Source organism: Salmo salar, chromosome ssa06, assembly GCF_905237065.1.
Source record: "Salmo salar chromosome ssa06, Ssal_v3.1, whole genome shotgun sequence".
Lineage (NCBI taxonomy): Eukaryota > Metazoa > Chordata > Actinopteri > Salmoniformes > Salmonidae > Salmo > Salmo salar.
In genome coordinates, this window is record NC_059447.1 from 37868589 (window position 1) to 37882072 (window position 13484).

At 43.7% G+C, this 13484-nt stretch overlaps 3 protein-coding genes across 16 annotated transcripts in view; 1 reads left to right on the top strand and 2 right to left on the bottom strand.

The window, feature by feature from the left end:
• Positions 1 to 478: 478 nt before the first annotated feature.
• polr3k (polymerase (RNA) III (DNA directed) polypeptide K) lies at positions 479 to 1855 on the bottom strand. 2 transcript variants are annotated; one of them, XM_014204275.2, is made up of 3 exons: positions 1574 to 1855; positions 1362 to 1449; positions 479 to 1110 (listed from the first exon to the last, which is right to left on the bottom strand). In XM_014204275.2, the coding sequence occupies exons 1-3, from the start codon at positions 1682 to 1684 to the stop codon at positions 983 to 985; spliced, it is 327 nt and encodes a 108-aa protein (XP_014059750.1). In that variant the 5' UTR covers positions 1685 to 1855; the 3' UTR covers positions 479 to 982. The 2 variants fall into 2 exon arrangements, with proteins under 2 accessions (XP_014059750.1, XP_014059751.1); XM_014204276.2 differs by having other exon boundaries at positions 1599 to 1846.
• A 152-nt stretch (positions 1856 to 2007) lies between these two features.
• Positions 2008 to 7168, top strand: cp033 (U11/U12 small nuclear ribonucleoprotein 25 kDa protein). 11 transcript variants are annotated; one of them, XM_045719465.1, is made up of 12 exons: positions 2410 to 2528; positions 2628 to 2718; positions 2835 to 2914; positions 3273 to 3347; positions 3443 to 3507; positions 3838 to 3975; positions 4275 to 4378; positions 4852 to 5007; positions 5168 to 5293; positions 5396 to 5476; positions 5650 to 5797; positions 6148 to 7168. In XM_045719465.1, the coding sequence occupies exons 8-12, from the start codon at positions 4860 to 4862 to the stop codon at positions 6254 to 6256; spliced, it is 612 nt and encodes a 203-aa protein (XP_045575421.1). In that variant the 5' UTR covers positions 2410 to 2528; positions 2628 to 2718; positions 2835 to 2914; positions 3273 to 3347; positions 3443 to 3507; positions 3838 to 3975; positions 4275 to 4378; positions 4852 to 4859; the 3' UTR covers positions 6257 to 7168.
• The window catches only part of LOC106607362 (myocardin-related transcription factor B), a 45245-nt gene continuing 38637 nt past the window's right edge, over positions 6877 to 13484 (bottom strand). For all 3 annotated transcript variants that reach the window (XM_014204264.2, XM_014204266.2, XM_014204265.2), the window contains 5 exons: positions 12606 to 13475; positions 11650 to 11817; positions 11419 to 11529; positions 11256 to 11316; positions 6877 to 11148 (listed from right to left, as the gene is read on the bottom strand). In XM_014204264.2, the coding sequence (XP_014059739.2) occupies positions 10640 to 11148; positions 11256 to 11316; positions 11419 to 11529; positions 11650 to 11817; positions 12606 to 13475 (1719 nt within the window). In that variant the 3' untranslated portion in view covers positions 6877 to 10639. The remainder of the gene's footprint in view (positions 11149 to 11255; positions 11317 to 11418; positions 11530 to 11649; positions 11818 to 12605; positions 13476 to 13484) is intronic.

Genomic DNA, 13484 nt, shown 5'->3' on the forward strand with positions numbered 1-13484 from the left:
GTGATGTTATCACCTGCTTCATATTAACGTCTTCGATCCAGTCCAAGCACATGGTATGCACACAAGCACATGATATGCAAGATCTTTTGTCTGCTTCATTTGAGTCTCATCTGTAGGATCTCCTCTCAATACTACCAATAACCAGCATGCTTATATACAGTAAACACTGACGGCAGGTGGAGTATGTCTGCATGTACATGCATTCTTATGGATACGTTTCCCAGGCTGGTCTCTTAACTTTGTACTCTCTTGAATATTCTACATGCAGTGTGAAGTGGCTTGAAGCTGTGTAAGAACATGTAGTAAAAGCAGAGTTTAAGGATCGTATTTAACTTTGAACACAATGAATGCCTTTGTTGTTGGTAGCTAGTTTGGTCTGTTGCCCCCTCAAAAAAATAAAGAATTGTCTAATGTACATCTAAATGATGAGTTGGGTCATTACTGTTGCATACAGTGCAGTTATTTTAACAAAACAAACCAGTATTTATGATTTTATGTTATTAGTAATTCGTCAGATAGTCATACTCTTTCATTCCAAAAACACAAAGTATTTTTTATAGTATGTAAAACAAATCTAGGAGATTTGGCAACTACTCAAACACAAATGATGTATCTTCAGCTATAAATTGGAAGTGCAATTGACTTCTGAATGTAATAGGAAACAACAAAGAGAAGTTAACTAATCACAATGCTAAATAAAGCAAGGACATACTCTTGTGTATAAAGCATATTTGGTAGAAGTGTATATTACATCAACTCTTGCTACTTTTCCCCCAACACGCTCAGCGCCAATGGTGTGGTCAACTAGTAGCCCTGTGGTCCAGTCTATTTGTGCTATTAGCAAACTCCTGTTTATTTATTCACTGTTATGCCAAAGCTGTCTGGCATGACAACAAAAGATTTGGTTACAGAACATACACTATAAAACCAGGTTAGCTGACTCAACTAGTGATCTCAGGTAGAGATCCAATTGAACGCCAGTTTAGTCTCTCCAGCGATGTCCACACTCATAATTGCAGCATTTGTAGAACGTTGTCATTGGTTCATCTGCAGATCTTGTCTGAATCTGCATGAAGAATGCTCGGGGGTGCTCACACTTGGGACATTTTTCTAAAGAACACAAACATGAGGGTTAGAGTAAATACATACCTGGCTATAAGTAACAGTGAATATTGGCCATTATGACCACCTGTCCTCTATAGGTCTGGTGGTGGACACAGGAGGCTGGGCAAATCTAATCCAGCTATGCCATCTGCCAGCCTTTGGGCTACAATCCAGCCAGTGTTCTATCATTTTAGGCGTGGATGACCACAGAATGATTGAAATGTTAGCTAAATTATGCAGGTGATTTGGTAATTTACCTGGCGTGGAATCCACATTTTCCCAGGCTGCAGCTCCACCAAGCACATCATCAACCTCTTTCAGTTTGGGATACTTCCTGTTGTTTACCTATGGGAAGATGGACATGTTAATGTGTCAATACGTTTTAAAATGACACATTGTAAGAGAGAACACATGACAGACATCAGTTACTTGACAATAAGTCTAGGAATTAAGTAAAAGTTAGTTTTACCTTCCTAGTAATGTTATGCACGTACGGACATGTGTTGCAGGCGAATCGATAGCACTTCTGTCCTTCCTCTACAATCAACACATTCCCACATGTTGGACAAAACAGAAGCATATTCTTTTGACTAAATTGGTCAGAACCGATCTCACAATGTAGCTAAGTTTATACATCTACTTCAATCATTTAGCTAAATGATATAAATAATGACAACGTTGTTGACCTCCACACTCGTGTGAAACGTTGTTACATCTAAAAAGGTTCGGTAAGAAACAACATTTGCTCTTTCTTTATGGTTCTTTCTTAAAATAATTATAATTTATACTTAAAGTTAACTATATTGTATTATATTAGAAAAAGAGCCCTAAAATTTGAACAATGATGATAGAAATAGCAGTATCCCAAATCGGTACTACTCAGAACCTCCACTCGGGCTAGTTTGACTCCGGTATGTTGTTGGTGACGTACATGCCGGTCGCGAAATGTTTTAGCATGGATTGCAGAGATTCAGACTTAACCAAATATACTTTATTTGTATGCTACAATTTATGTATGTTTTAGTAATCACGTAATATATATTTTACTGTACACGTTGATCAATAGAGTATGAGGTGTGGAAATCTGTTAGTTTATCTAGCTAGCTAATCTTACATGAAATAGCTAGCTAGCTAGCTAACATAAACTGGTCAGCAACTTTAGCTACAAACTCCTATTCACAGTGTAAATGATGGGGGAGGAGACCCAGTCCCTTCACCTGGATGAGGGACTGTCTGTAAAGGAAGAGGAGTTAGGACAGGCAGAGGGAAAGATGAACCAAGTGGAGGATGAACAACCAGAGGAGGTTGAAGAGGAAGATGAGGAGGATGAAGAAGCATTGCCTCACTCTGAATTCTTGGACATCTTTGAAGAAGGACTGGCTCGCCTTGTACAGGACCCTCTACTCTGTGACCTTCCCATTCAGGTTGGTGACCTAATCCATACTGGTGAAATGTATCTATTTGATGATGTAAAGTCCTCCAGCCTAACCAATGTCTCACTACTGTCTGTCACTCTCCTGCAGGTGACTCTGGAGGAGGTGAATTCCCAGGTTGCCCTGGAGTATGGCCAGGCCATGACTGTCCGTGTATGCAAAGCGGATGGCGAAGTAATGCGTGAGTTTCTGACTAATGTTTCTTAGTAGAATACCTTATTTTTGTTCTATTTGAGCAGGTCAAATTAATGACACTAATGTGTGTGTGTAAGTGAAATTCCAATGTGTGTTGATCAGCCATAGTGGTGGTGCAGAATGCTATGGTTCTGGATTTGAAGAAAGCCATCCAGAGGTTCATGGAGCTGAAACAGCAACGGGTGGGTGGGGTAAAGCACGTCAGCTGGTAACACACACACACACACACACACACACACACACACACACACACACACACACACTAACCTTGTGGGGACACACAATTCAGTCCCATTCAAAATCCTATTTTCCCTAAACCTTACCCTAATCCTAAAATTAACCCGAAAACCTTAATCCTAAAACAAACCCTAGCTCCCAACACTAATTCTAACCTTAACCCTTAACCCCCTAGAATTAGCATTTGGCCTTCTGGGTACTAACAAAATGTCCCCAGTTGGTAACATTTTTGTTCATTTACTATTCTTGTGGGAAGTTCTTGTCCCCACAACACACACACACAGTTTTGCTTTTCTTGTGCAGGAGATACGTATGGAGAACCTTTCATCTTGTATTTCAAGGAGAGAAGCTTGATGATGACAAAATGAAACTAAAGGAGTAAGTTTCATTCAAACACCATTGTGATTATGGAGTATATTGCATAATGCTTTTGTTAACTGAAAACAACATTTCTTGTATTGTTTTCTTGTCAGTTATGGGATCAGAAACAGAGATGAGGTGACTTTCATGAAGAGACTGAGGAAGAAGTGAAACGGAGGTACAGTAGTCTTCTGAACTATGATCTCATCTGAAAGATGTTCACAGGCAAAGTGGTGCCATTATAATGATGACTGTAACTAATACACTTTTATGGCCGTGTGAACGAGAGAAAAGCTATTGGAAAATACCACTGTCTTATGTGCCTGCATTTTCCATTATAATAAGATAATACTAATTTTGAAAAAACTCAATATTTGTATTTCTTGCACTCCCCATGGGAGTATAACACTGGCAACCCTTTTAAATATATATTTTATGTCTATAATATTATTGATAATACATTGAGTTGAATAATGAATAACGCTGCTCTATGTGCTTCTAACTTCAGATCTCACTACCGTGTGGAGTCCTGCCTACTCTGTGAGTTGCCTGCACAGTCCCTGTTGCTTCAGACCTCTATGTTTCAACCTGGAGATGTACAGCAACTATATTCATACACTGACATGATTCAGTTGATGTCGAAAAGGTTTTTCAATTGACATCTCAAACGTTTTTACATGTTGTAGATATGATTGTGTGGAATGTTTCGTACGGTCTCAATGTTTTATTGTTTGCACATATTCTCTTGTCATCTTGTACAGTAGAATTGTGCCACTTCAAATATGAATAAAGGCTACAGTGCAACCAAACGCCCCTGAAATATCACCTAATTACAGTGAAAATGTTTTAGAATTTTATCTGGCGTTAAATCATTTAACCAGACCTGGGTGTGTCACCTGGTCTCACAGTGAGAGTAGAACCACAATATGTAAATATCTCCTGTAGGTAGTCCTTGCTGAAAACAAGCAAAATATTTCACTATTTCCTGGAGTACATAGAAGAGCATCACATTTCCCACAGCACAATCTGGGAGCAACCAGTGAAACCAGGTAAAAATCTATATTGTCTCATTACAGTAATCATTTAATTTGCAGCAGCTAAGATGGATAAGAGAAAATGTGAAATATACTTTGAAATCTTGGTTTTTAGTGATGTTGGGTCACATCAATCTATCTGACTTGTACAAACAGAACGTGATCTTCTTACATTAGTTTGTCTCGGTATGAAGTATTTGTAGATGTGCAAGGTTGATGCTTACATTGATACATAAAGTTAGTGCAGTGTCTTCTTTTGGCTTATCATCCAAGTGTTGTATCACAGGAATAGATCGAATTGAACTGAATGTATCTAACTTCATGACCCAATCATCTGAAGAAATGGAATTGTTGGCCTAACACTATATAGTTCAAGGCTCTGGGCGACTGGCATGTGTTTCAGACCGGACTACTTGATTGGTGGCATTGACTGGTGGTAGTTGAAATGTTCCACCTTTGTGATGTCTTATGCTGGTGGTTCTTTTCAGCTCCCAGGATGTCTGGCTATTCTGAGCACAGGGAGCTGGATAGGATCTCCATGGAGATGAACCAACTGTCATTCAGGAGGCAGCAACTGATCGACCGCAGGAACATGCTGACCATCCTGCAGGAGTTCAGGAACCGCTCCAACCGCAATAGCACAGGTAAAGAGGAAATTCACCGTCTAGAAACACTATTATTGAGTAAATGCACATGGCAGGCATGGATGTACTGTGTGATGTGGCCTCGAGCTATGACCCAGCAGGGCTGATGTGTTCTGTCACTTGACTCTCTCCGAGACATGTATTACCTCTCTTTGTCCAGCAGAGGGCTCCAAGCAGCAGACTGAGATTCAATGCCTTGATAAGGAACTGCAGGAGCTGTCTGAGAAGAAGAGAGAGCTGCAGGAAAGGCAAGATAACATTCTCCATTCCAAGGACCAAAGAAAAGGTGTGTCTACTCTACCTCCGTTATGGTGATAGTGTTCTCACACAGCACTCTCTTAATACTCACATTCTGATCATGATTGTCTCCCTTTAATGTCCTTTGCAGAGTGCATCATCAGTCAGGGGGGCGTGTCTGTTCTCCCTGACCCCTCTGTTGTCTTTGTTGAAGCTCCACCCTCTATACAAGGTGAGTCACTTGGACTGAGAGTCAAATGAGGTGTGAACTTGTTCATTTGGGGGTACAGGTTATTTCAAGCTGTACCCCCATTTTGCTACAATTATTTTCCTGGCCTGCTTAGATCAGAGGCTAGTCCTATAGATGAGTGATGTCATATGGTCACAACTACACTCCCTCCATAGCTCCGGAGGTGATCCTGGACATCCAGAAACTTCCTCCCTGCTCATCTCAGACCCAGTGCCCACAGTGTCGACAGTTCATCACCACAGAGATTGTCACTTCAGTAGGCAATGTGGCCTGTCTGGTCTGTGTCACAATGTCTGTACTTGGGTGAGTTGACCTGCACTGTCTTACTGCTGTGCTACTACCAATTGTCTGCCATCTTTGAATGGACAGGAGGTCGACAATGAGGTGTCTTCAACTCTATGCTTCATCTAGAGTTGGAGGGAGTAGGATATTTCTGTTAACAAAGAATAGAAACACTGTTTAGGTCTATTAAGTAGAGGTGCCAACAGGTGCTTTTTGGAGACTGCATTCCAGATGTTTGTTTCCTGCAGTACTATGCAAATTTCAGTTTGGAACAAAAGCCAGTGCCTTTGGGCTAGTGTCATATCTGATAATCACATCACCTGATGGAATGCAAAGTTTGACACTATCTTTTCTGGTCTATTCTCATTCAGCTGTGTGGCTGGCTGCTGCCTCATCCCTTTCTGCATTGATAACTTCAAAGATGTCACGCATAGATGTCCTAAGTGTCGAAGTCCAATAATCACCATCAAAAAGCTCTGACGTAAGAGCCCACATGTACACAGAGGCTAATAAACAGGTCTCAGACTGGGCTTGGACATCTCCTCTTGTGATGAGGCATCTACCATGAATCTGAGGTGACCCGTTTGGGGTTCAGTAGACACCCGGTCCCATCATGCAGGCACAGGACAGCAGTGGATGAGGAGGAAATGAACAATGAATGTTGAATGGAGCCAGGCCATTGTGAAACATGTTCTGCTGAGTGAGAAGTGATCCTAAATTCCCAACAACTGTACTGTGGTCAGTGTCACTCCCACCACTCCTGTGATGATGATGATGATGATGATGATGTAGTCATACTGTGAGAACTGTGGCTGTATCCTGTACATTTTAAGTTAGTATGTATTGCATTGTTCTTGGAATAAAATGTCTTCATCGATGCAATTTATTAGAGAAACTGCATTAAAATGTTAATTTGTTTTATTTTTGATTGACCTGCAAAAAGCCTATATAGTGTTTCGAGGTCTGTGAACTCTAAAGCTGCATGTGACTTATCCAAGCCTAGTGGTGGCTGTGTTAGGAACTCCTTGGTAAACAAAAAGTCACATGATAGGGTTGTTTTGTTTACTAAACACAACTGAATGATTTTCACACACACAATGTACATGACCATTTTTATTGACACAAAAAGGCTATATATACACATTATGGGTATACAGTAGTACGCATACTGTATACACCAAACAATCTTAATACAAAAGAGCTTGGAAGTGCTACGTTTGTATAAAATGTACGAAAAGAGCTCATGTGCTACGTTTGTAAAAAATAAAATGAAATGCATGACACAATATATACACAATGTGCAAAATGTATGGCATACTAACTATGTATCAATACACCATTGCAAGGGAAGGGGCTATACTAGTATAGTACAAATAAAATGACTTCTGATTCCAGCTCATTCTCCCTTTCTTTAGTTTGGACACATGATCAATGGGGCACTGATGCTCAGACAAAAACAAAGTTGTGCACAAAGACCTATCAGGAGCAGGCAATGTTTTTTTGATTAGCTACCCATTTTTATCCACTCACAGTGTAAACTGCTTTGTTTTTCTAACAGAAATGTGTGACATTGAGGCTCTTAAAGGCCCAGTGCATTCAAAAACATTTAGATTTTCCTGTGTTATATACAAAACATTAGGAACAGCTTCCTAACATTGAGTTGCACTCCCCCTTTCCCCCAGAACAGCCTCAATTCATCGGCACATGGACTACATGGTGTTGAAGCGTTCTTTGGGTGGTGGACCATTCTTGATACACACAGGAAACTGTTGAGTGTGAAAAACCCAGCAGCATTGCAGTTATTGACATACTCAAACCGGTGTGCCTGGCACCTACTACCATACCTTGTTCAAAGGCACTTAAATCTTTTGTCTTGCCCATTCACCCTCTGAATAGTGCACATACACAATCCATGTCTCAAGGTTAAAAAAATCCTTCTTTAACCTGTCTCCTCCCCTTCATCTACACTGATTGAAGTGGATTTAACAGGTGACATCAATAAGAGATCATAGTTTTCACCTGGATTCACCTGGAAAGAGGTGTTTTGTACACTCAGTGTATGTTTCAGCACTATGAGGTTGGAATAATACTGTGAAATTGTGAAAATTATGATAATGCATTTTAGTCTTTAGAGCTGTTTAAAAAGGCCGCCTGAAATTTCAGCCTGTTTACGTGGGATGGAGTTTTGGTTTGCCAGGCGGTAAATTAGTTAATAGACCAATAAGAAAGAGTTCCAAACCTCTCTGCCAATATCAGCTAGTTTTCCCTTTTCCCCTCCCTACTCAGACCACTCCCAGACAGTCATAGCAAAATTATTGCTAGAGAAATTGGTCTTTGCTAAGAAGCGGTTTTAGTTTCTTTTTGATAATTTTAAGTGAAAACAAATCACAGTAAGGTACTTAATTGTTACTCAGAAATGATTTGATATTGAGATTTTAAAAAAATGGCTGCATTGGACCTTTCATTTTCTTTGGTAGGGGACAGACAGGTAGGCTATAATTGATTAAAACCGTTGAAATTACATTTCTTTAGCACTGTCTGCAATGTATTTCTAAAGAATGCTTATGCTGTCGTTGGTGCTTCAAACCTTATCATGCTGAATAGTGTTTTAAAGCTTCTTCCATTTTTGGGGGGCTCTACTAAATTGCTGAAAGGTTTGTGTTTCTAAATGCAGTTATCCGTTGCGTAGCTCAGACTGCTTGAACAAGAAGACTGCCAACTTTTGTGAAGTCAACCCGTCTGTAAACTCCTCTGCCTTAACCCATTTCAACCGTCGGTTTCAGCACTTCAAATGCTTTCACATTTTATCTTTGGCCAGTATATGTCACTGTAATGTCATTTTTAACTACATGTGTACAATTGCAATAATCATGTAGGATTTTGACCTAAAAGAAGACTTCAACTGGGAGAGAGGAGTGGAAACCAAGGCTATTACATCAGTAATACCCATCTGTTGGTGGTAATGGTACATATGGATCACCCACTGCTTTGTTTTGAAATGTGTTTTGAAAGGTTGCCTCTTGATGTGATGTGAGTGACTTGAATCCCGACCCTACATAATCCGCTGGACTGAGGCTTCATGAATAGAGACACATTAGGCCTACTACAACAAAAGGATACAATTACTATGCTTACATTTGAACTTGCAGGACTATAGCCACATATATTGCTAAGCTGATCACAAAAGCACAAGACAGCCTTGAAACACCTCTGCTGATTCACTGTAACTCCCTGGCTTGTCAAACTGAATGATGTCAACTTGTCTGTTCTCGGTATGTCAGCCAACTAAGGTCAGATGGTGTATTGAAGAGATCCATTGAAATGCTGAGGGGAATTTACTGGCTATATTTCTGCCAGTTCCTAGAGTCAAAACAAGCAAAAGCGATATGCAACACAGATGTGCAGTGCACACACAGACACCAGCTCTACACACCATCTCTAGCTCATGTGCACTGCACGTCACACATAAACAAGCAAGATTCAGCTGATCTGTACATTGGGATAAATCCACTCCAGACTTGACAATAGGGTTGAGAGAGAGAACATTTTCAAAGGCTCTTTTGTCGATAATATAAAGGACATAGGCATGGGCCTGGCAAGCTACAGCAGTGTTGTAGGGTGCTCTGCCGCCTATTGTGACCCCATGGACACTAAGGCAAAGCACGTTGCAGTTTGGTAAACAAACTCACATTGGCCCTACTCTCCCCCACATAAGAATGGAGTAAGAACAACAGCTGCTAAAAATGTGACGCCTCTCAACTTCTAATTCGGATGAATTCAAGAGTTCTCAGGCCGACAGCTCTCGTATTGTCAACCAATGATACTAAATGTGGGTTTCATGCACTCACTTTTTTTCAAAATCTTACATGATATAAGGCTGCTTACTGTTAACACTTTACTTTAAGTAGTCTCCTGCTTCATTTTAGTGACAGCACAATCAGTCATCACTCTGTGTACTCTTTGGAAAGTCTTTAGTTGAACTAAGTGAAAGCAACACCTTGAAAATAGCAAGATATTTGGCAAATGGTCTTATAAGGCATAATGCAATATGTGCAGTCTTTTAGCATGTGTCCAATTCCCTCCTGTGATGGGAATCGCATGGGGGCACTGAGTAAAACAAAGGCAGTTATTTCAAAGCCATAATGCTAAGCTAATACCACATTCCAATAGGTCATATACAAACATACATACACAGGACTGTAATACAGCTGCCTTAGTGATGTATGCAGCAGAGCAGACAGACTACTGCTACTGTAGACATAGGCTTATAATATATACAATCTCTCTGCGCTGTCTGTCAAATTTATCATGAAAGTCAGTCAGTAGCCATGCCACTGGCGCAGTCAGAACCAGGTGTGAAATTCTCCGTAACACCTGGGTCAACATCTGTTTCCACTAGCGAGTTCTCATCCTGAGCCTATCTACTGTAACGCCATTTCAGAAGAGACCACCCTTCGTCAGACCAGGTCCTCTTCTGAAAGAGACCACAGGGGGAGATCAACCTGTTCATACCATTGATCTATACCACAGCCCAGCGGGTGCTTAGCCTTCCTTAGAATGAGTGGCTGTTATGAGGGACGATACCTCAGAGGGAAACAGCTGTACTGTATACCCAATGAGGAAGGAGGGTCCATGCCTCTAGCACTCTGAGCTGCTCAGAGCAGTGAGATCCAACAGCAGTGCTGCTGTAGCCCTGCACAGAACTGCCCACAGGGACTCAAGGCCAGCAGCACTGCACTCTCCTCCCCCACCTCCACTGGAGAAGGAGTGTGCTCCGTCTCACTTATCAGTATGTGTGTGTCTCTCCCTGACAGCCCTCTGTCTGAATAGGCCTGTTTTGGGGGGGGGTCACATTGACGCCCCTTAGTCCCAGTGTAGCTGCAGGTCATGGGTATCCAGGAAGTCAGAGGAGAAGACCCCAGACGGGGGAAGGCCCAGTGGGTTGAGCCCCCCCGTCGGCCCAGGCATGGTCAGGTCCAGCCACTCCATGTTGTCCAGGTTGGTGTGGTCCAGGTGGTAGCTGGAGGGGGGTGCACTGACATTGTTGAACCCGGTGGTGTCCGTGTCCATGGGGGAGTGGGGGGAGTGCTCCAGAAGCTGACTGTGCAGCTCTTCCATCAACCTCAGTGTCCGGGGCTCAGTCTCCCCCTTCAGCGTGCCTTCCAGGAAGGCCTCCAGCTGGTTGTCTATGGCCAGGGCTGTCAGGCTGGGTGGGGCTGGGGGGTTAAGGGTGGGGGCGGGCGGGCGGGCCACCAGGATCTGGGGCGGGGGGCGGGATAGCACCGTGTTGAAGGGCAGGGTGGTTATGTTGGCGGTCACAGGAAGCAGCTTGTCTGGAAAGGAAGGGTCCTGTCTGATGAATGGGGAGATCTCTGTAGAAGAAAAGAACATGGGAGATGATGGATTCATGGCCAGGGAGGGACTCAGCTGTCTCAATGGAGAGGAGGAGACCCCAACGATAGTCAAGTATTTTTCTCACCTCCACTCTCGATCAACACGTCAAACAGGTCGTCCATGTGCTGGCTGGTTGCAGTGGGCACCTCCATAGACAATAAAGACAAGTCAATACCTGCCTCAATGCCTAACAGACCTAGCAGGTCAGTCCAGTGTGTTGTAGTAGGGTGTTATAAAAGCTCTATTACCTGAGCAGCAGTCTGCATTCTGCGCGTCTGTTTAACAGCCTCTTCGTAGCGTGGCGGGTCCTTACTCTTGGGGACGTGGTTTAAAAAGTTGGGCTGGCAGGCAGAGGGGGACTGATGGACAGAAAAAACAATGAGATCTAATCCCTATAAGCTCTAAACAACTTATGCGGTTCACATATTCAACACAACTAATTGAATACATGTGGATATAATGCAGTATTTAAACAATACCTTGTTTGTTGGACCATTGGGGACTGCTTGGTTGGACGAGGCCCTGGCAGGGGACCTGCTCCCTGGGGAGGTGTTTAGGAAACACTGGGGGATCTCTGTCTGACCTGGGCCTGCTCTGAACTGGAACCCAGACCCTGAGGTGGTGGTGGTGCACAGTGGGACTGTTGTCTGTAGAGGAATGATGAACAGTGATTAACCCTGTGGCACACACTCTCTCTGGGGCAGATAAATACTGGTCAGCTGTAGTAGTACACACTCTCCCTTAGAAGGCACACAGTGGTTAGACAGGGTACACACTCTCTCTGGGAGGAATAAAAAGTGTTTATGTATTATTATGTGGTAGTACACAATATCTAGGGACACAATAAAAGGCATGGGCTGTGGGGTATCAGTGCAGTGCAACACAAAGCAGTGTGTTTCTGGGTGTGAGAGCACTCTTCAATGAGTGTTGTGCTGCACTTGCTGTTGCTAATTCTGGCTGGCTGTTGATTCGGCCCAGTGCAGCTCTGCAGACCTGGGTTCAAATAGTATTTGACAGGGCTGCTATTACCTTGGCAACACACTAGATACATCACCCAGAGAAGAGAATATTAAAGAAGTTGGAGAGGGAGACTCTCTGCTTTCAAAACACGGCTAATGCCCTAATAAATGTGATTAGGCCGGCCCATCACAATAGAATGTAACCAGCGATTTATAAAGTGTCTCTGGAAATGGTGTTATCCCAGAAAAAAGGGCACAAAAACAGGATGTGCAATTTATTCAGCGGAATAATTCATCCACAGACAGCAATTTATTTAGTTATGGTTTGGTGCAGCACACAGCCCTTGGAGAGTACTATAACAGAATACACAGAGACACTACAATACAGGTGGGTAAAATGGTGTCTGCAGACAGTAGCTTGGGGAATATCCCACTCTAAATATGGGATTGGAGTAAATGAAACCATATATTCTCACCTGTGACATGGGTTGGGTCTGGGTGGTGTGTTGGTGGGGTGCTGAGGCCTCTGTTTTCTGGATGAGGCCTGGAGCTGTAGTGCTAACTGTGGTCTGCAGGCCTGGCTCTCTGACCTGCAGCTTAATGCTGTTGTTTGGTAGCTGGATGGTGGCAGTGCTGGTGGGCAGGGAGACAGGCAGCAGGATCTGTGTCCCAGACTGGCCAGACAGCGAGGTCTGAGGCTGGGGCTGTCTGAGGACATGAGGCACCTGCTGGTGGCTGATGAAGAACTGAGGCAGGGGTGACGTCTGTACCTGGCCTGAGCTGGGCTCCTCCTGTTTCACCACTGCTAGTGGGCTATGTGCAGAGGCAGAGCAGTTTGAGGCGGCCCTGCCCTCTTCTTTGACCTGGGCCAGGGCCATGGGGGCTGGAGGGCTGGGCAGACCCCTCTTCTCCACCTCTAGCTGCATCTTCAGCTCCTCCACCAGCCTCTGCTCCTGCTCCAGCTTCCTCATCAGCTCCTCGATCTGACGCTCCTTCTCGTGCAGTCGCTGGTCCTTCTCTGAGGTTCTGGTCTCCATTGGGCTGTCCTCCAGGCGGCCTTGGTGGGGAGACGACCCAGAAGGAGTGGGCCGAGCTGGGGAAAGAGCTCCTGGCATCCCAGCCTCCTCCATGCCCAGGCTGGAGACCTCCGAGGGCGCGGGGGACACAGGGGGTGTGGAGCTCATGCTCTCAGGCTGTGGGGCCCCTGTGTGGCCTGTCAGCTCCATGGCAGTGGCAGCCTGGCTGCTGGGGATCTCCTGATAAGGCTTTAGTCTCTCTATCAGGTCAGTCTTGGTGCCAGACACCGGAAGACCTCGCAGTTTCAGCTCCATCTTCAGCTCAGCTACCTACCACCC

Bases quoted from the DNA above. Each gene is read 5' to 3' on its own strand.
- cp033 (XM_045719465.1), top strand. From the start codon at position 4,860: ATGTCTGGCTATTCTGAGCACAGGGAGCTGGATAGGATCTCCATGGAG. The intron at 5,008-5,167 runs GTAAAGAGGAAA...CTCTTTGTCCAG, and splicing joins CTCCAACCGCAATAGCACAG to CAGAGGGCTCCAAGCAGCAG. The intron at 5,294-5,395 runs GTGTGTCTACTC...TGTCCTTTGCAG, and splicing joins TTCCAAGGACCAAAGAAAAG to AGTGCATCATCAGTCAGGGG.
- polr3k (XM_014204275.2), bottom strand. From the start codon at position 1,684: ATGCTTCTGTTTTGTCCAACATGTGGGAATGTGTTGATTGTAGAGGAA. The intron at 1,450-1,573 runs GTAAAACTAACT...ATCTTCCCATAG, and splicing joins TGCATAACATTACTAGGAAG to GTAAACAACAGGAAGTATCC. The intron at 1,111-1,361 runs GTAAATTACCAA...TGTGTTCTTTAG, and splicing joins AAATGTGGATTCCACGCCAG to AAAAATGTCCCAAGTGTGAG.